The sequence below is a fragment of the Mauremys mutica genome, chromosome 13, assembly GCF_020497125.1.
Source record: "Mauremys mutica isolate MM-2020 ecotype Southern chromosome 13, ASM2049712v1, whole genome shotgun sequence".
Classification (NCBI taxonomy): Eukaryota; Metazoa; Chordata; order Testudines; family Geoemydidae; genus Mauremys; species Mauremys mutica.
Window position 1 is genome coordinate 29,576,159 of NC_059084.1, and position 25,532 is coordinate 29,601,690.

At 48.3% G+C, this 25,532-nt stretch overlaps 1 protein-coding gene across 3 annotated transcripts in view; it reads right to left on the minus strand.

The window, feature by feature from the left end:
* ACSS2 (acyl-CoA synthetase short chain family member 2) overlaps positions 1 to 9,822 on the minus strand; it is an 80,925-nt gene extending 71,103 nt beyond the window's left edge. Inside the window, exons 1-2 of one of the 3 annotated variants that reach the window (XM_044985310.1) lie at positions 9,612 to 9,822; positions 6,885 to 7,080 (exon numbers count right to left, since the gene is read on the minus strand). In XM_044985310.1, the coding sequence (XP_044841245.1) occupies positions 6,885 to 7,080; positions 9,612 to 9,735 (320 nt within the window). In that variant the 5' untranslated portion in view covers positions 9,736 to 9,822. Of the gene's footprint in view, positions 1 to 6,884; positions 7,081 to 9,252; positions 9,388 to 9,611 lie in introns of those variants that run through there. The other 2 variants (XM_044985311.1, XM_044985313.1) reach the window with 2 other exon arrangements.
* Between the last annotated feature and the right edge of the window lie 15,710 nt (positions 9,823 to 25,532).

Consider the following 25,532-nt stretch of genomic DNA (forward strand, 5'->3'; position numbering starts at 1 on the left):
TTGGAATAAATGCCCAAACACGTTGGTTATCAGCTGAAGCAGTAGCAACTCTACCAGATACTTTTCCCTCTACAATTCATCCTAATATTTGCTCCTTCTTAACACAGCATATTATGTTTACCCCAGATTCAGACTGGGCAAGTCCATTAATCGTAATATCCTCTTTCTTTTTTTTTTTTTTTTTAACAGAGCTGCAGTAAAACTGCCAGAATGTGTTACTGTCTCTGCTTCCCCCTTTTAAAAACGATGATTCATATTTAGTGCTCAAGAAAGCAAGTAACCAAAACGCTCTTAAAATGATCAGAGCCGGCAGGCGCTGTAGAACTCTCAGAGCTGTGCCACTATCCCACTTGACCAGCAGCATGCCAATGCTACCCCAATCCTAGGCACCCCTCACTGCTCTGCCAGCGCCCCTTGGTCCTCATTTGCAGCACCCCTAGAGCTCCAATCCCACCCCTCCCTGAATACATCCCCAGACCCCTAAATCCCAAATGGCTGTCACTGCAACTGTACAATGCGCAGCCTGTCTCTCTTCAAGAGGCCAAGTTACATGCTACAGTTTGTCCTACACACAGGCCAAGGTTTAAAAAAAACCCAGTTACTTACCTATATTGTAACTGTTATTCTTCGAGATGTGTTGCATTATTTAATCCACTCCAGGTACGCGTGCGCCAGTGCACTCAAGATGGTATGCACACCCCTAGAGTGGAATAGACGTGGGCAATCCCTGGAAGAGCACATTTCTACCTTGGGATTTAGAGGTTGGGGCGGTATTAGGTAACCAAGTTTTTCCTTTTAACCCTCTTGCCTAGTTTGTTTGTTTATTTTTAACACCTCAAACTATTGAGGCAGTGACGACATAACCCTATGATCTCAAAGCCGCCTCAGCACCAGGTAACTAACTGCAATGCTGCATTTAGGACAAAGATCTTTTATTTCAGACAAATGAGTTATTTGGGACACATTTCCTGGTTTTCTGTTGCTTTTTAGGTGATGGCAGCAAAACCAATCACAGGAAGAGGACTCACAAGTGGCGGGGGACAGGAAATAAAAGTACTTTCAAATGTTCCTAGGCAGCAGGAGATGCTCAGGAATGATCTGCAAGGGGGAGAAACTGAAAACATCTTGCATTTACTCAAGCTGGCTTCTGCCTCTATTCCCGCTGGAGTTCTGTTATCGACAAAGAGAGTCCTTTTAAAGGGAATAAAAGTGATATGCACCATGCATGCAGAGGCAAGAGATCAGAGAGATAACTGCTGCCCTTTGTGCCGAAAAAGCAACCCCATGTGGGCAACAGTTACACTGCTGCCAGCGGTTACGACCCTGACATACCACCAAGCCTGCAACTCTGCTCTGGCTTTCAATTCCCACCCCCTGCAGCTCTGGCCACTTTACAACAGTCTTCTATTACAAATTTCAACATTAGTCAATTGCATACGGTTCCTCTGGGAGGTCTGGTGACAATTAGCAGAGCTATATCACCCCACCAGCAACTTCTGACTAACGAAATGGAACATGATTCTCCTCTCTTTCATGCTGGTGTAAACTGGGAGTAACGCCACTGCAACCAAAGCGTAACATCACTCTCAGTCAGGTGTGGGAAGGAAATCAGGCCCAAGAGCTAACTTTTGGCATTCCCTTCCCATGTGTTTATTACCAGACCCTACATTACACACCATCATTGCCAATTGCTCTTCTCCAGAAAGGACAAAAACCACATACACCTCTACCTCAATATAACGCTGTCCTCGGGAGTCAAAAAATCTTACCGTGTTATAGGTGAAACCGCGTTATATCGAACTTGCTTTGATCCACCAGAATGCACAGCCCCGCCCCACCGGAGCACTGCTTTACCACGTTATAGCCGAATTCATGTTATATAAGGTCATGTTATACCGGGGTAGAGGTGTAGCATATTTATCTGCACCATGTTCTGGAGCTAGTTATTCTCCCACAATCAATGAGCTATATTCCATCATAATCTTGAATTCTCTCCCACCTAACTTTGCCAAAATTTAACCATCTGCCTGCAAATTAGCCTGACAAGAGCCCTCCCAAGACAAGAGATTGATGGTAAGTTTGACAGAAATTAGTCAAGGTATTTCCCGATCTAGGGATTCCCTAGAACAGAGGTTCCCAAACTTTTTTCCCTGAGGCCCACCTGTGGAGCTGCAATAGGCACCGCGGCCCACTATTAACATGCATCCATCAGGTAGAGGAGCACCCCGGGGCATGCATGGCCCCCTGTCTCAGCAGAGACTGGGGTCAGCAAGAGGACAAGGGGGGCATGCACACAGCAGGTGCCACAGCCAGTCCCCACCGACACCCTCCACCTCAGCAGCGTGTTGAGTGCCTTGAGCTGGTCACCTGGCAGCCCTACACCTCAGTCACCCACCCAGCACCCTGGTGCACCTCACAGACACCCCCTGCCCAGGAAGGACTTGGGGGCTGCCAGTGCTGAGCAAAGGCAGGCACTCAGGTCGGGCCCGGCTGTTACCTTGATGGTCCCAATCATCCACCACTAATCCTCGATCCCTATGAGGACTGTGGGGCTGATACTCCAGGGGGCCGACAGCCACACATTGGGTGAGGCAGCTCGGGAGTGGGGCTGGCCACGAACCCTCCTGCCTCCTTCAGCCGCCATGGGAGCCACCACTTCTCGGAGCCGGCCCCTTCTATTGACCCTCCGCCTCCATTTCACCCTCCAGGGGTGCTGGGCTCCTCTAGCCCTGGGCAGGGGCCACCACTCCACCAACCTATAGTTTGGGGGGCAATGCCCCACCATGCCCCCCAACTCCGCCCATGGTGGACCATGCAGGACTGTGTTGCAGCCCACCTTTCGGCCGTGGCCCACACTTTGGGAACTCCTGCCCTAGAAGGGCTGTCTGGACTTTCAGAAGAGTTTCTCAGAGTCTTTTTGACCTGTCATAACTCAGAAATACTTGGATCTAAACTCCCAACATTTGTATTCCAGAGATGGCTGAGTGCTTTTCACTAATGTGGGGGTGGAGGGAATAGTTATAATTAGTTCTGGGGGAGGTATAAGCACTTTAAGTTGTGTGCATGTTTCCAATGTACAATGCTCTCCTTCTGACACTCTCAACCCCTGCTTACAGACTTCCTAAAGGCCGACTCCATAGCTACTGTGCCATATTCTCCTCAGGTCCATAGCCACATGTGCCTTATGTTCCTTGTACCACTTACTCCTGGGGGAATTCTGCACTACTGCGCATGCACAGAATCCATGTTTCCCTGCAGATTTTTTTTTCTCCTCACAAAATACATTCTGCAGGAGAGGCACTACAGTTACACCTTTCGACCACCAGGTGCTGCTGTGGCACCAGAACAGAGGGCAACCAGCTCACCGGCCATAGCAGCTAGCCATGGAGAGGAAGGAGGAGGTCACGTTCTTCACAGCATCCTGCCCACAGGGCCAGGCGAGGAGGCAGAGGATGAGGCGGGGGGACAGACAGAGCAGGGCACATGGAGCTGCTGGAGAGGTCACATAGATTGGGGTTCAGAACGGCTAGTGGTGGGGACATACTGGGGCGGGAGCTGAATAGGAGTGGGGTTGCAGGGCCACATGGGGACAGAAATGGAGGGGGTAGCGGTGGGACATATGGGAACAGGAGCAGATGTGCCCGACTAAATGGGAGAGGCTAGGGGTCAGCTAGTGAATGCACGGGGGAAGTGCCCCAACTCCCTAACAACCCCCCAAAAAACCCTGTTCCATATTTCTCCCACCCACATCCAACAACCCTCCAGGTTCACCCCCAGGCTTCTTCCCAGCTTCCTTCTCCCTCAGCTCCTTCATTACCCCTGACTCGTCCAATTCTTTATACTGCTTCTACAGGGTGCGGGAAATACATTTCTGTAGTGTAGTTAAAATGAATTATTCCTCACAGTTCTGTATTAATATACTTAGTGAGGAATCTATTTGTCAAAAATCATTTCTTGAATCTTTTTTGTTATCTGTATTGTTACAAACATACTTGCTGAGAGGTATTTTGAAATAAATTACCAAAATAATTGAAACTGGTGTGATTATATTGTGTTATTTTGACAAATAAAATATGCAGAATTTTAAAATAGTGTGCAGAATTTTTAATGTTTTGGTGCAGAATCCCCCCAGGAGTAACCGCTGCATGCACATCTTATAGCTACAGACATTCTAACGCCAGCTTCAGAACAAGCAGGTCATGCCGGCTTTAGAATGTTCATAAGCAAGCCAAAGATTTCTCCAACAATATTTTAATTTATGACCCTTGTGTGCTACTAAAATTTATTTTACCACCACCACATCAGTTCTGCAAGATGTCCAGAATCAATATTTACATCTCTGACATCCACTGAGTGTGTCAGACACTCTTACAAAGCCTGTCAAATCAAATCCAAAGAACTTCAGGGAAACAACATTTTTTACCCTTACTGAAGGTTGAAGGTCAGAACCTTCTATATGCAGGTTTATATGAACTCCAAATGCCCAGCCTGAATGAACAAAACATGCTCATGCACATAGAAATCCTGGCCCGATTGCCAACCTGCCATACAGTTTGTAAGGTGTGTACTTTTACCTGAATGAGTTTACAAAAGGAATTTAAAGAGTCATCTTAAATTTAGAAAAGCTGCAGAATTTGTTCAGTATGTATGTAAATAAATATTTTTCACCAATATGTAGGCCTGTCTATACTAATAAAAATTTACCAGTATAACTATTTCTTAGGGTGGGGTGATTTTTTACTGATGTTTCACTGGTTAAAGTTCTTGTGTGGATACAGTTATATTGGTATAAAGGTGACTTATACCAGTCTCCTCCCCATACAAGAATAGTTACAACAGTATTAAAGTACCTTTCTACTGGGGCCATGTCTACACTACAGACTTCTGCCAGCATAGCTGTGTCAGTTAGTATGAAGAGGTGATATTCCCCAATCGACACAGCATGCCAGCAGAAGCCTCTAGTGAGGACATAATTATACCAACAGAATTGTGTTTTTACAGTATATCTTGTTTTGCTCAGGGTGTGTATGAAATAAGTTATACCAGTAAAAGCACACCTTTGGCCAGTATAAGCTACATCCACACTAGGATCAGTATACCTGTACTGGTAAAGAACCCCTAGTGTGGACGTGGTCCAATATACTAATATAAATGCATCCAGTCTAGAGGGTTGTACCACTTTGACTACAGCGCTACACTTCAGAGCTGTACCATTGGTTCTTGCCACATAAGACCCACAATTGAGGATTCTATGCTTAAAAGGTTCATATCTGTCCGTGGGGGAGCTGAGTGTCTGATATCTTTGTATTTGGAGGCATGTGTCCCTTTGAAAGGCAGTGTGGAATGAGCACACCCAGCTTTTGTATATTATAACCAAGTACATGTTTTTTGGTGGACTGCATGTGACCCTAAAAAAACTAGGAGTCATGGGAACATGCGATATAAACAGATGCAGTCTGGTTCAAGTGATTCAGAAGCACGCGACCCCTTCAAGATGAGTACGGTAGCCTAACCACTACCACGTTTTGGGAGTCACTCATAGTGAGTATTCTTCAACATCGCACCTTAGCACCAAATCTCCAGGTTTTCTAGCAATTGCTTTTTTGGTTTAGGATGGGAATTCCAGGTGTAAATAACTCTATAGAAAATGTTTTCAGACCTGTTACTGGCCTAAACTTTCAGCCTTTTCCTCAATCAAGTGTTTTACCTGGGACTAAGAGCAAAACACGCACTGCTTCAACAAAAATGTACGAAAGGCACATGGACTCAACTGCACTGACATATCCATAGATTACTTTGCTTTCCACACAAAATTCAGCCTTTTTCACCTTGAGCCTGCAGCCTTGCCCAAACGGCACAAGACTGGAGCTAGGAGGTGCGTTTCAATCTCGTTCTGACACTGATTTGCTTTGTGACTTTGCAGAAGTTTATATCTGACCCTCAGTTTCCTCATCTGTAAAGTGACATTTATCTGCTTCACAAGGGTATGTAGGTGCTATCAGCCAGTGACTGAGGTAGGACTACGACGTGGGAGGTGCCGCCTACCACTCCAGCACTTACTCATCTAGACCACCAGGCCCCTAGCAATGCACCATCTTCTCAGCATAGATTTTACATTATTTAGAAAATCTGCATCTGCTGATGGCAAGCTTCCTAGAATACATGCTCAATTCTAGGCCAGGCCATTTTGGAATTCCGACAAGCCAGCAAAGGTTAAAACGTGTTGAAGGGGATCTCGCCACTTCATGTTTTTGCAGGTACACACCCTGGAGTTTTGAAGTTAGAGAAGGTTTCACAGCCAGCATCTAATGGGAAGGTAACGCTAATCGTAACTATGGAAAGAGCGGAGTCTCCCCATCATTTACCTCTCAGGTCATTATATTTTAACATGTACCTTAATAGAAGTCAGTATCAGTTATACACTTTACTCTAGGACCATGGTTTTCAACCTTTTTTCATTTGCAGACCCCTAAAAAATTTCAAATGGAGGAGCGGACCACTTTGGAAATTCAACCTGTGGTCTACGGACCCCTACCAGAGATTTTTTTAGACTGAAAACTGACTGAACAGAATGCAACTATAAATGTTGCACATGCTCGGCATGTCATTTGATCCAGAGTGGGAAAGAGCGCTAAACTGTGGGCTTCTAAAGTAACGACAACACTTCCGGGTTTTGACTTGTAGGGGGGGTATTCACATAGTTTTCATTGATCAGAAAAATGGAATGCCTTTTCTGGAATCTGAAACTTTATTTTCATAGTCACCCTTTGTGGACCCTTAGATAGTCTGCAGACCCCCTGAGGTCCACAGACCACAGGTTGAGAACCACTGCTCCAGGATTACATGCAGACACTTTCTACATTATAATAAAAGCAGAACATTACCAGTAAAAAGCAATTTTGTCCCCAAGTTTCTTTTCGTTGACATTTCTATCCAACAGGTTGTAGCAGATGTTGGTTGTAGCCCCTTTCATCCATTCAATAAAGATTTTTCCTTTTGTCACATCGAAATTGTACTTCAGAAAGGGTCCAGAGTGTTGGCTCCTCCAGTAAAATTCCTTAGCAATGTCATCCCAAAATTCTGCAAAAGTAACAGTCAAATCTTAAGTGACAAAAATGGATCAAGACACATTTAACATCTGAAGATAAAATTCAATGGTCCTTGATAGGAAACAAAAATAGGGTCAAATTCAGTGGAAGCTGCAAACCTGCTACACTTCAGCCTTTACCACCCTCATCAAGTCCCTCTCTAATACTCACTCTTATACTAAACTGGTTCAACTGAGATTACAAGACATGGTGGTGCAGTTGCAACCAACCTATTCTTCAAGTATGTGAAAGCATTTTACCTTCTTCCAAAATTTGGAGATAATAGGTTACATTTCAAACTGGCAATTTCTTCTAATGTTCAAGAGATCTATCTCCAGCTGTGTCCTCACACCATGCAGATTGTGTAACACGCCCACTCTTTCCAAAACGAAACCCCACCCCTTTTTCAAGAAGCAGATTTTTCCACTATCCCACTCTGAGCTTCAAATCACGGTGAGTAATTCCTGAGAACACCACCATTTCCTGTCGTTTTCGAAAACTAACCGTATGTCCATTATATGGACTGGTTAATATGAGCTCAGATATGGACAGCACCACCCTCACTGACAGGTTTAGACGCACAGGCATTTACCCAAGAGAATGTTTGACACAACATGCACAGTTCTGATGAAAAACTCTACACCTACTTATACTGTGCAAGCAGAGTACTTTGCATTTAGTTATAAGGAAGTATCAAAACAGAGTGACAGCCCTGGAAAATGTACCGAGTACATTACATCTGAGAACAACAGAGAGATACCTGTGAGGTGTAGCCTAGGAGAACATAGACATAGATGGCATGCAGAGACAGTGGGAGGTGACTAACAGCCAGCCTACTTCCACTAGCAAATGCCTCCTCAATGACCTCCTCAAAACCCTTATTTGTCCCTCCCCACTGCCAAACCATACAAAATACTGCTGTTTAGACAATTCCCCTCATGCCCAGTTTCCACCATAATAATCCTCTCCCCCCATCTTTCAATCCCTCCCTTCACTATATCAAATTCAAGCTTGTTACCACCTTCGAAGCCCTGTGTAACTCTGCCCCCTCTACCCATGACTCATTCCCTGTCCTCCCCGGACCTTCCACCTCACTGCCTGTTTGCCAGCATCTGACACAAATGTCCGTGCTTTCCTCCACACCGCATCTAAGGTTCAGAAAATCCTTCCTGAGTTTATGTCAAGCCTTTCCTCATGCCCAACCCTCCAGGAGAGGGATCCTCTAGGGTGCTGTAGGGGATCGATCTTGCCACTTCCTGAAGCTTTGAAGCTGTTAGAGAAGGTTTCACAGCCTGTTTCTAATGAGACGCTAACTCTAATCGTAACTATGTCACGCCTAAGTAACTTAGACATTTAAATATATTTGTGGTGTTGACGCAAATGGATATTAGTTGCTCATACACCATAAATCTGCCCAGCTGATGAACTGTGCCTTCCTGTTTGAAAAAGATCTAGCGCACAGTGGGCACTGCAGAAATACTAATACGATTATTATATTTTTCCCACCCACAAAGATAAGGCTCATTCTAGGGAGAGGTAGAAAGGCAGGGTTGGGGGTGGCAGAGGTCACCAGCATTCTGGCATACTCTACTTTCCAACCAGTCGCAGCAAGATCACTCTCAAGCAGTTTTGCTTCCTCGCACTGCATAAGACAGCCCTTGGGCAGCACCACAGGGCAGTGGCTCCGGCATGGGACTGCAGCCACAGACCCAAGTTCCCTTCCCAGCAGCGCTGCTAGCAACGTGCCTGCTGCCCGGGAAGTAAGAGCTTCTGTACCTCAGATTCTCCGTCTTTAACAGAGGTAACAGTGCTCACTCGCCTGGGTAAAGCCCAGCCCTGTGGCTGAAAAGCGCTCCCTTCCTCCCGCCCCACGCTGGCAGTGCCCTGCTGCATGGAGATCGGAGGGGAAGGATTTGAGGTAACGAACAGAGAACGGGTTTCAGTTTTAGAAAACACCGTCTGGCTTTACAGCCAGGGTTCCCCTAGGCAAACACAGGGCGGAAGGCCCTGCTCTGAGGCACAACGGTGCATAACTAGCACAGGGCTTAATGTGTGCCAGGGCCGAGCCCCAGCACCTCTGGGCTTGGGGGTCAGTTGTTAAAGTAAACACACCCCGGGAGCCCCGCACCGCCTTCGCTCCAGAGGAAGCGCTGGTCAAGCGCACCAGGGGCTCTGCTCTGGTTCAGGCAGCAACAGCTCGACGGCACCTCGGCCCGCCAGGCGGGAGGGTCCGGCGGAACTGCCCGCACTCGTCTCGGTGCGAAGCCCAGCGCCCGCCGCCGCACGCTGGTTTTACCCCGCGCCTACAGGCCCGGGGCTGGCCGCAGCCGAGGGCGGCTCCAGCTCAGCTCTGCCCCGCGGGCCCCTGGCACACTAGGGCTGCCCCCGGCTCCTGCCCCGGGGGCTCCCGCCCAGCACAGGCCCGGCAGGGCAGCGGGGTCCCGCCCCAGCCCGGGGAGCGGCCGGGCACCGCTGGGCCGGGGCTCCGTGCCCAGGCAGGCCTGGCCCCGCCCCGGCACTCACCGTGCGGCTCCTCCACCGAGCGGCGGTAGCGCTCCCGGTAGGCGGCCAGGCTGGGCACGTGGGCCTCCAGCACCAGGCTCTGTGGCGCCCGGAACAGCCCGTCGCGCTCGGCCGGCAGCGCCATCCTCCTGCCGGGCAGCGGGCAGGGCACTGAGCAGGGCGCGCCGCACCGCTTCGGAGCCGCCCGGGGAGTGAGGCGGGCGGGCGGACCCGTCCGGCAGGGCCCGCCCCCGGAGCCGCCCCCCCGGCCCAGCGCGCCAGGGGAGCCCGGGCCGGGAAGCCTCCGCCTGGGGGCGCTTTGCCCCACCCCCGGGAGTAACCTGCCCCCGGGGCAGTGCCGCGGCGGGACTCAGCCCCTCGGGGCGCTGCACAGAGTACCCCTCCCCCCTGTCCCACGGCACCCCGCCCCCCATGACACCCCCCAGTGTTACTACTTACTGTACCCCCCCCCCCCCGTGTCATTGCGCAGGGTTGGCTATGGTCTCCCCCTGGAACCGTGTCTGAGCGGGACTCCCTCCCCCATATTGCCCTGAGCTCAGCACTGTTGAGGAGCAGGGTTTACAGCAGAGCAAAGCAGGAGGGGCCAGTCTCCCTCTGCAATTAGCGAAGAGCGGGAGCTGTGAGGACAGCCGCCAAGAGGATTCAGGGGGACTGGGGCAAAGCAATTTCAGGGGCCCCTTCCATAAAAAAAAGTTGCAATACTATAGGATACTATATTCTCATGGGGGGCCCTGCGGGGCCTGGGGCAAATTGCCCCACTTGCGCCACCCCCCAAGGGGAAGCCCTGAGAAAAATAAAAATTTAAAAACCTTCTAAATCTCAGCACAAACCCAGTTCTTAGAAAAACTTCTTTTCAAGTCACCTTTACAAGGTATCACTGGTTCTCAGCATCAGCTAGTGCTAAAAGGCACTAAAGCTCATTAAAAGAGTTGGACAAATATTTTCCGTCAAAATTTTTTTTTGATCGAAAACTAGGGATTTTTAAAAAGCAGAAAAAAATCACGGACAATGGCTGCTTTCCTTCAAAATTTGTTGTGTTTTTTTTAATTGAAAAGCTGAAATTAGTCTGCCAAAACCTGAACATGGTTTCAGAAGTGTATGGCCAAATATTTGCTGCTTGCTGTGTTTGATTGTTTAAAGAAACAATACAAAAATTCTGCTTAAAAAAAATCCAAAACTTTGGAACCACCTCAGCTTGTGACCAAACGCCTGAGCCCATCCAGTCAGAGATTTTTCCAGGTTTCTGATCCTCTGCTGGCTTCCTTGACTCACATCTGTCTCCATAACTTTGGGTTCATTTAGCTTAGAACATAAGACCATAAAAATGGCCATACTGGGTCAGACCAAAGGTCCATCCAGCCCAGTATCCTGTTTACTGACAGTGGCCAATGCCAAGTGCCCCAGAGGGAGTGAACCTAACAAGTAATGATCAAGTGATCTCTCTCCTGCCATCCATCTCCACCCTCTGACAAACAGAGGCTAGGGACACCATTCCTTACCCATCCTGGCTAATAGCCATTAATGGACTTAACCTCCATGAATGTATCTGTTTCCTAGAGACTGGCTCCATGGGGTCCCTCACAAACTGGAGACGGTTACTGTGGGTTTGTCTTTAGTATAACTTATGTACATACTCCACGAACTGAGCATTTGAGCTTGTTCCAGAATCTGGGATGAGCCCATGTTGTGAAAACTGAAATGCTCAAAATAGCACATGCATGTGAATGGACACAGGGTGCTAAAATTAAATTAACCCAGGGGTTCTCAAACTGGGGGTCGGGACCCCTCAGGAGGTCACGAGGTTATTATTGGGGTTGCGAGCTGTCAGCCTCCACCTCAAACCCCGCTTTGTCTCCAGCATTTATAATAGTGTTAAATATATAAAAAAGTCTTTTTAATTTATAAGGAGGGGGGTCACACTCAGAGATTTGCTATGTGAAAGGGGTCATCAGTACAAAAGTTTGAGAACTACTGAATTACCTGAAGAACCTCTGGAGCCTCGGGGAATGCAGGGGAGGGGAGTCTCCCTTAGTAGGGTTGGGAAGGAGGTAGGTGGTGTAGGATATTGCTCTTCTCAAGTGATCCCTCCCCCATGGAAAAGATAACAGCTTGGCTCTTTGTGTTAAATAGCTGTCTGCAAGCCTCAAACTGCTGAATGAGCTTTAGGGTAGGGAAGGCTGTGCCTCCCCAAACAGCCTTGCCCTGCCCCCTATCCGACCCCCACCCACTTCCTGCCCCCCTCAGAATCCCTGACCCATCCTGCTCCTTGTCCCCTCACCGCCCCCGCGAGACTCCCTCCCCAACCACCACCCCAGGACCCCACCCGTTCCCTGTCCTCTGACTGCCCCCCCTGAACCTCTGCCCTGTCCCTGTGCCCTGACTGTTCCCAGGACTCCCTGCCCCTTCTCCACCCCCACTCCCGGCTCCCTGCCATGCTGCTTAACTCCGCCTCCCCCCTCTCCCGGAGCCTCAGCACGCAGTGTCCAGGAGCTGCCCTGGCCCCTGGCCAGCGCTGCAGCGGCCTGGCTCCAGCAGGTCCCCGGAGCTCACAGCCCCGCCCCTTTACCACGTGGCTCCGAGCAGGGCGGAGCTCAGGCCCCACCAGAGCCACGCTGCTTTAGCTTTGTCCAGGGCCACTCCTGGACGCGGTGCGCTGAGGCGCCGGGGGACGGGGGAAGGCAGAGGTGGGGCCTGGGCCGGAGCATTCTCTTGGAGGCCCCTGCGGGGCCCAGGGCCTGGGGCAAATTGCCCCACTTGCCCCGCCCTCCCAGGCGGTCCTGGCTGTGAGTGTGCTCTCCCCTGCACCCTGACCCCATGCAACCTCTGCTGAAGACAGTGATCTCCAGCAAGGCCCCACTGCCTTCATTTCAACTATTAATGACACCCCACACTGATCAGGGGGCTGACTGCACAATCCTCATAGCACTCAGACCAACTTCATGATCCCCATTGCAGGGGCAGGGAGCAGAGGCACAGGATACTGAAGTGACATTCTCAGGAAGTCAGTGGTAGAGATGGGCTGGGAGGAGAGGTGCTCTAGATCCCAGCTCCAAGCTCCCTCCATGGCATCCCACTGCCTGTCTAGGGAAAGAGAACTACTTGGGTAAAGTCCATTTTCATTGCATTATTATACTCCTAGTATAGCACCTTCACCTGCTCTTTGTGGGCTTGACACCACCCACCTTCAACAATCCTCTTGGCTAAAATCCCATAAACAAAGCTGGTGACTTTAATTTCTAAAATTGGAGGTCTCATCCCCAACCGAGCTACTGCACAGGAGTTAATAGAGTTGTCCTTAATTACTTAGAAACCATTAGGCTGATGCCCTTTCATGATTTCAAAATGTCAAATGTAGGTGCTCTTCTGTTATCAGTGGCCTGCAATGAGTGTAGCATATTTGAAGACTGACTTAAAGGAAACCTGGACATGAATGTGGTCAATCTTTCATTCAATCTATTATATAAGTGTCTTATATTGCATTGTGAACATATAACAAGGTAATAAATCTGAAACAAAAATAATAATAGAAGGGAAATAGAGGGGAGATGCTTTGTAACCAGGCTCAAGATGGTCCTGGAATACCCTTGACTGGATTCTGGGCTCACTCTAGCAATGAATAGCCACTGAAATCAATGTAATTACACTAATGCACAGTGTGAGATCAGAATCATTCACAAGCACGTGAGAGGCTTGCACCACATCTTCAAGAGAGAGGAGAAGGCTGGGGCTGTGGAAGTATCATCTCCCAGGAGCCACAAGGAGCTGGGAGGCTGGCTATGATCTCCTGCCCATCAGTTGTTAAGTTTTACCTTTCTCTATAAAAGCTTCCCAGTGCCATGAACCCATCCACTAGGATAGGCTTGAGTAATATAGGTTCTGAATAGGCCCTTTTCATTTCATGTTTCGTCTTTTAAACAGTTCATGCTACGAATAACATTTCCTTTAACTGCACAATATTTGAGAGCGCCAACATTGCTTTTTCAGAAGTTTGTTATGTGAAAGGCAATGTGGTCCAGGCACTGCACTTGGTGTCAGAAGACGTAGGTTCTGTTCTCAGCTTTGACACTGACCTAGGGCAAATCTGCCTTTGTTTACCCTCCCACGGTTTGTCTGTCTTGTCTATTTAGATTGTCATTTTCACAGTGCCTGGCCCAATAGTCCCCCATCCTCATTTGGGGCCTCTACTGTATAATAAACAATAATGTTATGAACAGGGCTGCTCTGATCACATTAGCTAGGCATATAGCAGAAAGTTTCAAAGTCTGGATCCTTCACCTTTGTGGTACAAAGTTTCATTGTGCCTGAGGAGCAATGTTGTCAACCACAGCCCACATCCTGGAGCTTTATGTCATCTTTTAGATATCTTGGGCCCAGGTGTGGAGCCCCTGCAAGATACGGACTGAGACCTTGAACTTAACTTGATATTCCAGGGGAAGCCATTGTAGAGAGCAGAGGATGGGTGAGATATGTGATGTGGTCCATGTTGATGAGGAGACACGGTACAGTGTTCTGTAGTGCTATAGTCCAGACTGGAGGTATATAAATAAACCAGATCATCATCTGCCAGGATGTGACAGAGACTCCTAGCTGAACAGGGTTGGTAGAAAGTGTCACCCATGGACGCTGCTATGTGAGAGCTTAACATCAGTGGGGAATCTAGTAGCAATCCTGAATTGACCAAGTCTGGCTGTGCACCAGCATCTTCAACCAAAGGAGACTGCACCATTGCTGCAAACTCTTCAAAATGCTTTCCTCTGCCCACCAGCATCACTTTTGTCATATCTGGGTTCAGCTTCACCTATCTATGGTCCCATTCAAGTCAATGGGTATTTTGCCATTGATTTCAATGAGAACTTGCATCTGAAGAAGTGGGTATTCACCCACGAAAGCTCATGCTGCCAAACGTCTGTTAGTTTATAAGGTGCCACAGGATTCTTTGCTGCTTTTACAGATCCAGACTAACACGGCTACCCCTCTGATAATGAGAACAGAGTTAGGCCAATGCTGGACACTTTTGAAATCCCTCCCAGAGTATTTAAAATGCTTTAGCCTTGTCTACCAGCAAGGATTTTGGCAAGTTAACCACTGTTTGGACAGAAAACTGTTGAAAACCCCATATTTATAACCTTGACACAACCTCCTACAACACTCTATGTATTGCCATGCATATCTCCACCACAACAGCACCTACCACGGGTTTCCCAGTCCTAGACTGATCAGAAGTGACCCCAGGCTCCACAGCTTCTACAGAGAAATCACCATTCTCTTTTCCACGGGGAGTAAAACTCCTGTCCTGGTGCTGCACGGTTATATCCTCACAGAAGTAGAAAAAACTCTCCTTCCTCATTCAGCAGCTCTGCAGCCAGATCTTGAGAAGAACCAGGCTGATTGTGGTCTTGACTCAAAAGTGGCAGTTCGTCCAGTAACGTTTGCCAAGGGACTCACACAGCTGCTCATGCTGGGGTGCAGGATGATGGGGCCTCTCCCACTGAGCTGTAGCATTAATTCTGTGCACCGCTGGTCTTGGTCTTTGGCACTCCAGGTGTTTTGCTGGAACACCCCACCCTGTCCCTGGGTCCCTGGAGACACTTAGTGATTCCAAAAACTGTCTCTGAACAAAGAGAGAGATCTGGCCGTACAGCCTGTACAGTGAATATTTTCTGCAAGTGCTGCAATTCCTAGGGAGTTATGAGAGGTTATCTCCTTCTTTTACAATCCCCTGGGTCTCCAGAAGGCCTTTTCAAAATCCCACCACCACTGCTTCAGGGAGCAGTTTGGCTAGGTACCAGAGGGTAGTAACAACTGCAACAGCCATCAGAGTGCTGAGTGTGGATATAGGGCAAAACCTGACATCAAACAGCTAGTGTGAACATCTGCACTATTGCTCTTTCAACTGGTGCAGTCCCACTAGACCCACTCCCACTTTGTTTTTAAACCTGCCAGGTCTTCTTTGCACTTTATAAAGAAGCAAAAAAGGACACAGTCTCCACGTTTAGAAGTCCTCCACAGGTCACCTCATACAGAATAAGGCTGTACACCAGGAGATGTCAGCACTTCGTGTTAGCAACTTAGTTCTGCTGGATTTTGCATTTGCATGGGGAAGGATTAGTTAGATCCCTAACAAGTGCCATTGCTTTGTCCCTCACTCCTTAAACATTAAGCTCTGCACCCTTATGCGTCCCTCCAGCCCCTGATCAGGTTTGCCCTCCCACCCACTGCTGGACACTGTTTCTGCTCACTGTCACCACTGTGAAAAGTTTGCCTTGTCCTGGCTGGTCAGTTTCAGGGCAGTGCATATCTTGTTATTTCACTGGGTGGCATTTGCTGTGCCTGTATTGAATATTTACTGTGCCTTAAAGCTGCAACTGCCTAATAGTTAATCTAATTCAAGATCTGTCCAACAGAACCCTTCTCATGTACGCAGCTGAGATGGTGGGAAGCACAGAAAGAAGAGCTAGTGTGAAGAGCTGTTAGGATATATAGCCCTCTGTTCGCTTTCTGTTTTGCCTTTTACTTTGGAGTGGCACATCTGTCAAACTGAAATTCTCCACCAAGACCAATGACAGTATGATTTCTATCTAGCAACTGTTCCTCGTGGTAAGCAGGACAGGATAACTTGTCGGAGACAGTGGCAGTCAGCTGTCTGGAACCAAGAATTGCCCAGTATGGCCTGGCCGGTCTGAAGAGAATGTTAGCCCCCTTGGAGTTGCCTCACTTGTCAGTCACATTCTGTATTGCAGTCAGAATAATTCCATTATTGTCCTTCAGTGTTCCTGCATGTCTATCCATCCCTGAGTGGATGGACACCGATTGAACCTGCCTATGTCCAAAACTGTTGCAACAGCTCACATGAGATCTCTGAACAGGGCTCACTATGTCAGCACAGCCAGCATCCCTGGTGAACCCTGAGACTTCAACCTGCCCCAGGCAGCCACACAACTGCCATCAGAGGCAGCAAATAAGACTTCTTCGTGGAGTCAGATATTCAGTGTAATTAGGCTAGTGTCAGGGAGGAAAACAATACACCAAGTCCATTAATAGCTCAGTCACCGAATAAAGGTCGAGGCAGCATTGTCTAGGGGAGTGATTCTCACTCAGACTTTCAGACCACATCTGAAACTTAGTACTTGGCACCCTACCTTGGCACCTTTACTCAATTCCTATTCTGATACCATACTATAGTAAGCCAGCTCACATACCACGGGACTGCCGCCTGCATGCCACAGTGTGAGAACTGCAAGTCTAGTGAATAGAGCCTGGGGCTGGGAGCCAGAAAATGCTGTGCTCTGCTGACTCACTGGATGGCCTTGGGAAAACACCTTAACTTCTGACTCCTCTCTAAAGTAATAATGAAATGGGGAAAGGATGTGATAATACAACATTACGGTTATAAGTTTAACCTCAGAAAAATAGAGATTGCACAGGTTAAAGTTTGCATAGTGACCTTAAGTCACCCACGTTGCCCATGCTGTGTACACAGCTAATAACCTCACTTGTCACTAAAAATAATACAGATGGGTGAGTTAATGTTGTTATGAAAATCTTAACTTTTGTTTCCCTGGTCTTTCTGTGTTTATGTATATGTAAGCTCAGTGTTGTTATGTATGCAATGTGTTGGTTTATGTAAATATGTTACCTTAATGTTACATGACTGTAAGGGTTATTTTTCTTTTAATTTCCTTGAGTTTTGTAAAGAAAAAGCAGAAAGAAGCTGCCCTGGAAAGTTGTATCACTTTAACTGTACTGGGGTAGGTGTGGCTGCACCCCCCCCCCACCCCCCAGTGTGGATGCACTTCTTTTGGTATCAAGATGCTCAGGCTGTGTCTAGACTTCAAATGCTACAGCAGCACCATTGCAGCACTTCAGTATAGACACTTACACGGTGACTGGAGGGCTTCTCCAGTCGCTGTAGTTAATCTACCTCCCCGAGAGGTGATAGCTAGAATTCTTCTATCGAACTAGTGCTGTTTACACCAGGGCTTAGGTTGGCTCAACGACATCACGCAGGGTTTGGATTTCTCACACCTCTGAACGACCTAGCTATGCCAATGTACTTTTTCAGTGCAGACCAGCCCTTATACTGGTATAACTTATTCCCATATGGGCGGGGGGGGACGGACTACGCTATATATGTATAAGGGCTGGTCTGCACTAGAAAATTAGATCAACCCAGCTACATTGCTCAGGGGTGTGAAAAGACACATCCCTAAGCGATATAGTTAAGCTGATTTAAGTCTCCTATTAACTACAGCGACAGGAGAACAACCCCTCCCTACGCCCCCCCCATCAGCTTATAGTGTCTACACTGAAGCATTACAACAAGTTTGTTACCATCACCTATGATAAACCTCATTACGTCCCTGTCAGTAAACACCACATTGACACCATCACCATTGAAATAAAGACAGATCAGAACAGACGTGTCTCATTTCGCTTTGGCAAGGTGATTGTCAAGCTGCATCTGCTTGAGCGTGAGGTTTCTAAAAAGCAAAACACTATTATGGCGATCCCAAAAAATTATGGCGACCCCACCATCTACAGGAGCTATTACAAAGCCCAGGCTGGATACGCCCTTCCTGGATATCATGGGGCCCCCATGATGTACGGGGCTGGTGTGGGTTTAATAATCTCTAGCCCCTTCCTCAAAAGCGGTACGGCTTTTCGAAAGAGGCTACGAAATATTCCACCCACACCAGCCCCGTACATCAACAAGCCCTAAAGTAACTGTATCCTGTTATAACAGTGTCTACACTAAGGGTTGTAGCAGTATAACTATATGGGTAGGATTACACCCATAACCAGCAGAGTTAAAGTGGTGTAATAACTGCATGTGGACCTGGGCTGAGTGTTCAGTGGTTCCAGGAAAGCTTTGAATTTCCCATATGGCAGTGAGTGGGGAGGTAAATTATGTAGTTCTTAGTGCACTGTGATGAATGGGGTGAGGGAAGACGCAGTGCTGAATCATTCCTGGGGAGCATTGGGTGGCTGGGTGAGCTCATCTCTGTGCTGTTATTGTTTAACTGAAGGCATTTTTCTGACAAATCTGGGGGTATGTCACTATGGAAACCATGCTGGCACTGCCCCTCGGGCAGACACAGCGTGCGCTGCCAGACAGGGATTTCCGCTAGTCTGGGAGCAGACCTCCCCGAAGGACACTCGCTGTGCTGTGAGAGTGCTGGGCAACGGCAGCTGCCTGTACCAGCACTCTGATCACTGCATCCCCAATTAAATCACCCCAAGTAAACCTGAGGGACTGAGCTGTGCCTAGCTGACAGATTAGATTGGGCTGGGGCGAGTTAGAACACTAATTAGTTCATTAGCTCAGGGAGTAGAAGACACAGGAAGGAAGTGGAAAGGGGAGAAAGAGCTTGAGTGCATGGAAGCCAAGACAAAGTTCCTCCCTCTCCTCTCCGTGGTCTAAGGAATCCTATGCATTATAGACAATGTGCTGCCCAATGCTGTAAAGGCGATGGGGAAAGTGAACCACACATGGAGTTCACAAGCAGAGTCTCCTAGCGGTCTGCGTGGGCCGAAGGGGTGCCCTTGTACACATGCCAGCAGAAGCTCTCTTCTGTCTGCTTAGCCGTGGCCACACTGGGGTGGTGTCAGCACAGCAGCGTCACTGGGGGGGATGTGGTTTTTCACATCCCTGATTGACATAGGTCAGCCAGTATAAGCTTTAAGTGTAGACGAGGCCTAAGTTTACAGGGCAGCATTAGAGCATCTCAGAAAGTGACAGAGGAGGCCAACAGCACCAGAAAAAGACAGCAAGTGAGGCCTCAATCCTGCAGACATTGAGTTGGATGGGAAGCCCAGTGCATAAGGGTTTGCATCTTTGGGAGGATTATGCTTTGTGTATTTCCATAACAGAGACTCCCTCACCTGCAAACTGTCCCAGCAGCGGCTCCTGAACTGGGCCAGGCCTGGACACTGGATATGATGAGGTTACAGGCAGGCGGCAGTAGGTTCAGCCCCTTGCCTGTTTTTATGGTTGCAGTCACGTTCAGGGGAGAACATTTTGGACTGTGGACGTGGTCTTTGATGAACATCTCTCCAAAACAAAGCAAACACTCATAGGGATTGAGCTGACATACCAGAGTAGGGTGACCAGATGTCCCGTTTTTAAAGGGACAGTCCCGTTTTTGGGGACTTTTTCTTATATAAGTGTAACCCTTCTGCTGGTCTGAGTTGGCAGCAATAAGGGCCGGGTTCAGTATCTAGGGATTCCATTTCAATAACACAATGCAAAACCGGCTTGAGCCCCCACCCAGTGACCTGGGACAATTACATACCATCCCCTGGGTGCCTCTAGGAGGCAATACTTCCCCTCTCGCAAGCACGGAGTCTGAGTGTAGCAAAATCCTTTTAATAAAAGAGGGAAACATTGCGGCATTATGTTGGGGAAACACCACAAACAGGATTCATAACACAAATCGTCAGCAAAAGACTCACCCCCAAGCTAGTTTGGCAGGTCCTTTTCCCCTCAGGGTCTTAAGTCCAACCACCCAAAAGATCATCTCAAAATCCTAAAGTCCAACACCCCATGAGTCCAGCACCCAAAAATCCCCCCAAAATTCCAACCACCCAAAAGTCTCTGTCCCTGGTCAGTGCAGCCCCAGAGTTCAAAAGTTTATCTGCAGAGCTCTACACCCCCTTCCCCCACATCTGGGCACACACTGTGTTAAGGGGCACCTTACGTGGTCCCAGGCCGACTGCCCCGCCTCTCCGGGGGGTTCTGCTGCAGCCTTCACCACAAGCCACGCCGCGCCACAAGCTGTCCTGTGAGCTGCTCCCACCAAGCCATGCACTGCTCCGCCCCGCTCCACTCGCCATCCTGCGGGGCTGCTCCAACCAGCCTGCAAACTGCTCAGCTCAGCTCCACATCCCATGGGCCGTTCCAACCCGCCTGCAAACTTCTCAGCTCAGCTCCGCTCCGCTCCACTCCACTCACCGTCCCACGGGCCACAAACTGCTCAGCTCTGCTCACCATCCTGCAAAACTGCTCTGCCAGCCACTTTGAAATATATCTTCAGGCTCCTCCACTAGTCAGCACACCACACAGTGATCTCAGCTCCCAGAACTCTTAGCTCTTTAATGATGTCAGCTCATAGTAGGAGACCCCCAGTGCCAGTGCACCATTGGCCCAAAATGAATTCAGCACAGCAGCCTGCAACTAAACCCTTAATAGAATCAAAATTAGCTCTGCTATTCCACAGTGGAGAGAGAAGGAGATGCAATCAGTGTTTCAAGTCCTCAAAAGCAGCCCATACCATCCAGTATAAATACTTGTCCCCAATCTTTCTCAATTCCCCAGGGTTTTGGAACCCATGTCCCTTGTCTAGCGAGTGCTACTTAGTTGATGGTGAGACCCTCTGTCATAAAACAGTTTTGTAGTCCTTCATTCACATAATCAGGGTAACAACACTTTATTCCTTCTGCCCCAATAACAGAGAAACCGGGGATCCCACAGCTGTCAAAGTGACCGTTTTGGGCTGCTGTGGGCTCATGCTAGGCAGGGTGGGTGTGCCTATGCAAACCAGATCAGCCCCTAAAGTTCTTTTCCACACTCGCCACAATTCACCACCAGATGTCAGGGTAGAGCTCATCCTGACTCTGCTTACATCGGTGCCTATTACCCTCCACCCCATCCCATTTTTTCACAGTTGCTATCTGGTCACCCTATACCAGAGGCATCTGCATGGCTTTACTAATATATCGGAGAGCAAGATGGAGAGATTTATTTCTCTGAACTGGAGGCTACAAGAGAAGCAGGAAATAGAACAGAATAGAGATGAAGAACAAAAGAACAAGGGAACTGGAAGAAACTCTGAATGACAACAGCAAATGCTTCAGACAACTCCTTGCCAGGAAGCTATGGGAAAAGTGGTCTGACTCTCTGAGAGATGGTATCAATTTACCACTTGGACAGTACAGCTAAAAGGACACTGTCAAGGTTAGTTAAGTTAGAAGGCACTTGCATTGCAAATGTCGCCCCTGGCAGGTTTCCTCCTCTGACGCCTGCTATAGTCAGAAAGTGTGCAAGATGAGGACTTTCAATGGGACTGTCAGCAAGAGAGCGGATCTCACCACTTACGGGAACATGCTGTATTTTATCTGAGAACCAGCTCAGAATGTAGTGTGTAGCTTCTGGTTTATTCTGCACGCAGCTTATGTTGGAGTTAAGTCAATTCTACTGACAAGAAGCAAGGGCTTGTCTATATGGGGAAATTGATCAGCATAGCTGTTCTGGAATAACTCCTCTGCAATAGATATTCCAGAATAGTTCCCTGTGTGGACCCTTTGTTCCGTGATAAATTCTGGAATAATTACTCCTTTGCTGAGTATCACTTTTATTCTAGAATAGTGTGTCTACACAGGAGGTATTCCAGAATAGCTAAATTATACCAGAGTAGTTATTCCCATGTAGACAAGGCCTAAGTAACCTTCCCCTCTGCAATGTATTTAACCCTCCTATATACCATGGTGACAACAATTCACTAAGGGGCAAAAACAGGCAGAAAAAAAAAGAGACGCAAGGAAAACAAGCTAGGCAGGAGCAATTGACTGAGCTGTGGGCCCAGCTGTGCCTCTGTCATTCCCTGACCCCTAACTCCATTGCTCCATCTCATTCTTCTTCCTGTGGGTCTCAGGCTGGCAGCAGCATCTCTACCTCGGAGAGGCATGGCAGAGTGAGAGTCCTCTTTGGTCTCCACACTCACTGGTCTCCATGTTCTCTTCAGTAACAATGATAGATCCCAAATGGTCCGGGTGAATAGCTTCAGTGTAGTTCATTCAGCTCCCCTGGCTAGCGTGTTTCACAGCCACAGCTGCTGTAGAGGAGAATTCGGTAAAGTCATTAAGCTCACAAGCTGATAGATAACAGAGACAGACCATCCCACAGAGCAGAAATAAATGTGGATGTGTAGCAAAGCGCCTCCTGCTGGTTGTCTTGGGAATTAGCTCTCCAGCATCGGAGCGCCTCCTACTGGCCAGTGTCTCACCTGCCGCTGGCCCCTGTGTCCCTCCGGGACTCCGGTGCTCTTTACCTTGGGGTGCTGCCCCAGCAGTACCCCATGATGCTCTGGGTCTCCCCTCCCAGGGGAACCCCCAACCCTCTCACCCACCTTGCCTCAGTGGCTAGTGCCGCTCACTGGGGCAAACTGCAGTCTGTCATGGCCACTCATCATCGGCAAGGGGGTTAGGACCTGCTGCCTTTGCTTATCCCTGGGCTGCCCCTCTGCAGCCCCAGTACCTTCTTTAGACCTTCTTTAGGCCTTGCACAAGGCCTGCAGCCTCGGGAGTTGCCCCGCTACAGGGTGCCAAAGGAAAGACAGAGTCAGAGAGAAGCAATTCTGCATAATGTATGTTCCAGAAATGTTCACTTGCTACAAAACGTCCTGGTCCAGCATGGGAGATGGCAAAGAGTAATGCTGCTAGTCAGATGGAGACACCTGTAAAACAAGGACAATGCTGTCATAAACTGGCTAGTGTGTGCCTGTGTGCGTCTGCGCATGCGTGCATGCACCCAAGTGCACAACAGTTCCCTCTACTGGATGAAATCAGCATTGTTCAGCTGTGCCCTTGTCTTCACTCCACAGTTAACTCAGGCGTTTCCCTTAATCCAGCTCTCGTCCAAACACAAACCTTCTGCCCCAAGTGTGGTGGTGCTTTACATGCAGGCTGCCTGGCTCGTCTGGGGCTACAGGCTAAAACAGGAGTGCTGCTTACACTCTGGTCAGTCACCCACCCACTTTACAGGGAGGCTGCAGACTGGAGTACTGATAGTCCTCAAATGCCTTCCCACAATTCCCTCTCCACCATCTGCCTAGAAGGGCAGACAAGTTCTCCCACAATTCCCAGGGAAAGAATCAGAGCAGCTCAGCTTACTGAAGCACAAACAACCATGGGATATGCTCCCAGCAGTCCTAGCAACTCTCAGAGTGAGTGCAGCATCTGTGGATGCCGTCAAATGGACACTCAAGTCTGACCTTTGTAGTGTGGCCACTCAGCTCCTTGCTCAGTTAACACTGCAGTGCAGACATACCCTGTGACTCATAGGCCCTATACTGTTACAGATAAAGAAGAGTTACCTAGGTTGAGTGGTAGGGACCCTTGCTTTTGAAACAGGAGCGTCAGAGCTTGACAGAGTATAAGGCCAGAAGGCACCATTAAATCATGTATCCTGACTTCCAGAATATCACCTTGATGGATCGGTCCTTCAGCCCTCATATAGATTGTGCCGATCACAACATGTCTTCCATTCTTCTCGTATCCTGGCCTTCCTTCTCCATGTGCAGCCATGTCTTTTCATGATAAGATCTTCCCATCTCTTTGGAGCTTGGCCGAGTGGTCGTTTCAGTTCCCATTGGTACCACTCGGTGACAGCTGCAGTCCATCGATTATCAGTGAGCCTCGCTATATGCCCGGCCCATCGCATTTTATTATGCCTGCTCTCAACAATGATGTCCTGCACTCCACTCTGCTGTCTGATCACTTCACTGGGGACTCGATCATGGATTGAAATTACCAGAATTCTTTTTTCCATCACCCTCTCCGTGACAGACAGTTGCTGCTCCTCTGTCTTCGTCAGCGCCCGTGTTTCGCTGCTGTACAACATTGCTGGTAGTAATGTTGAGTTGCAGAGGCTGGCGCGTGTTGCCTTGTTGATTTTTCCTTGGAGGACGTCCCTGATAGAACTGAATGAGCACCAACCTGCTTGCTTTCTTCGCAAGAGTTCACCTTCCTGATCATGGCGTATGTTAATTTCTTGGCTCAAATAGACATATTGCTCAACTTCTGTTTGTTCTCCCTTGATTGTTATTTGTGCTTTTGGCAAGGTATCAGACTGCATACGTTTCCTTTTGGAGTGGTTAATTTTCAGGCCATTAATTTTCACCCAGTTACCCCATATAGAGCCCAAAGACTTTAGTTACACTAAAGCAGGAAAGTCCTCAGGAGATTATGTGCCACAGGCAGAGAACAAGAGAGACTGAGGGCCGCCAATGCCTGAGGCCCTTGCAATTGCAAGGCTCTGATTAGGTAGGATATACCCAGATGATCCCAGCACTTGTCTGCTGACAACTTCCTGTTCCAAATGTTTGGCTCAATACCATTCAAGACACACCAACCAGCCCTCTAGAAAGAGGATTCTCTGCACCACCTCAGCGCATTCCTCCAGCCAGCCGGGGAGTCCTGACTCCAGCGGGGGCCACCTCTGGAAGCTTCAGAGAAAATGTTAGCACCTCACAAGATTAAAGGCCTTTTCATTCCTGCTGGCAGTTATTGCTCTCTTTGTTTTCAAACATAACTGCTCTACACCAATGCCGCTCTGAGATACATCATATATGACCCTGCTGTCCATTGCTACCCGTTTAAATGGCTCATCCCAGCTCTCTACCCAACCCAGCCATGTTTCCCCTTTGCTAGCCTAATTTCACAGAGTTTCCAGTCTCATAAAAAATAATAAGATAAATGAAAGTGAGAGAACTAACAGCAGAAGGGTGATAAAGGAACTCAGACACTTCAGGACTTCGGGGTGACCTTACAGTCATATTGTTCCATTCTGGGTTTTGCCTCTATCAATAGGAAGACCAGTGAACTTAGTTCTGGTTCATGAGTCAATGAAAATGGTAATGAATATCAGGGACTGGCAATTTATCCCTCCACACAGGAAAAACAATATGTTCATAATCATTTAACATCCAGATGGGCTAGTAAAAGAGTCACTGATGTACCTATAATCTAGGAGGCAAATTACCAGTTTGATAGAACATATTAAACATGAGCCAGACAAAGAACAATCTTTTCCCTGGACTGGGACAATTAACCTCATAAAAACACACTTGCTTCCCAGAACTGATTGTTTGTCACTAGCTGTTCTGATAGCTGTTCCTATTCAGATGGAGATCTTTAGTAGAAGTC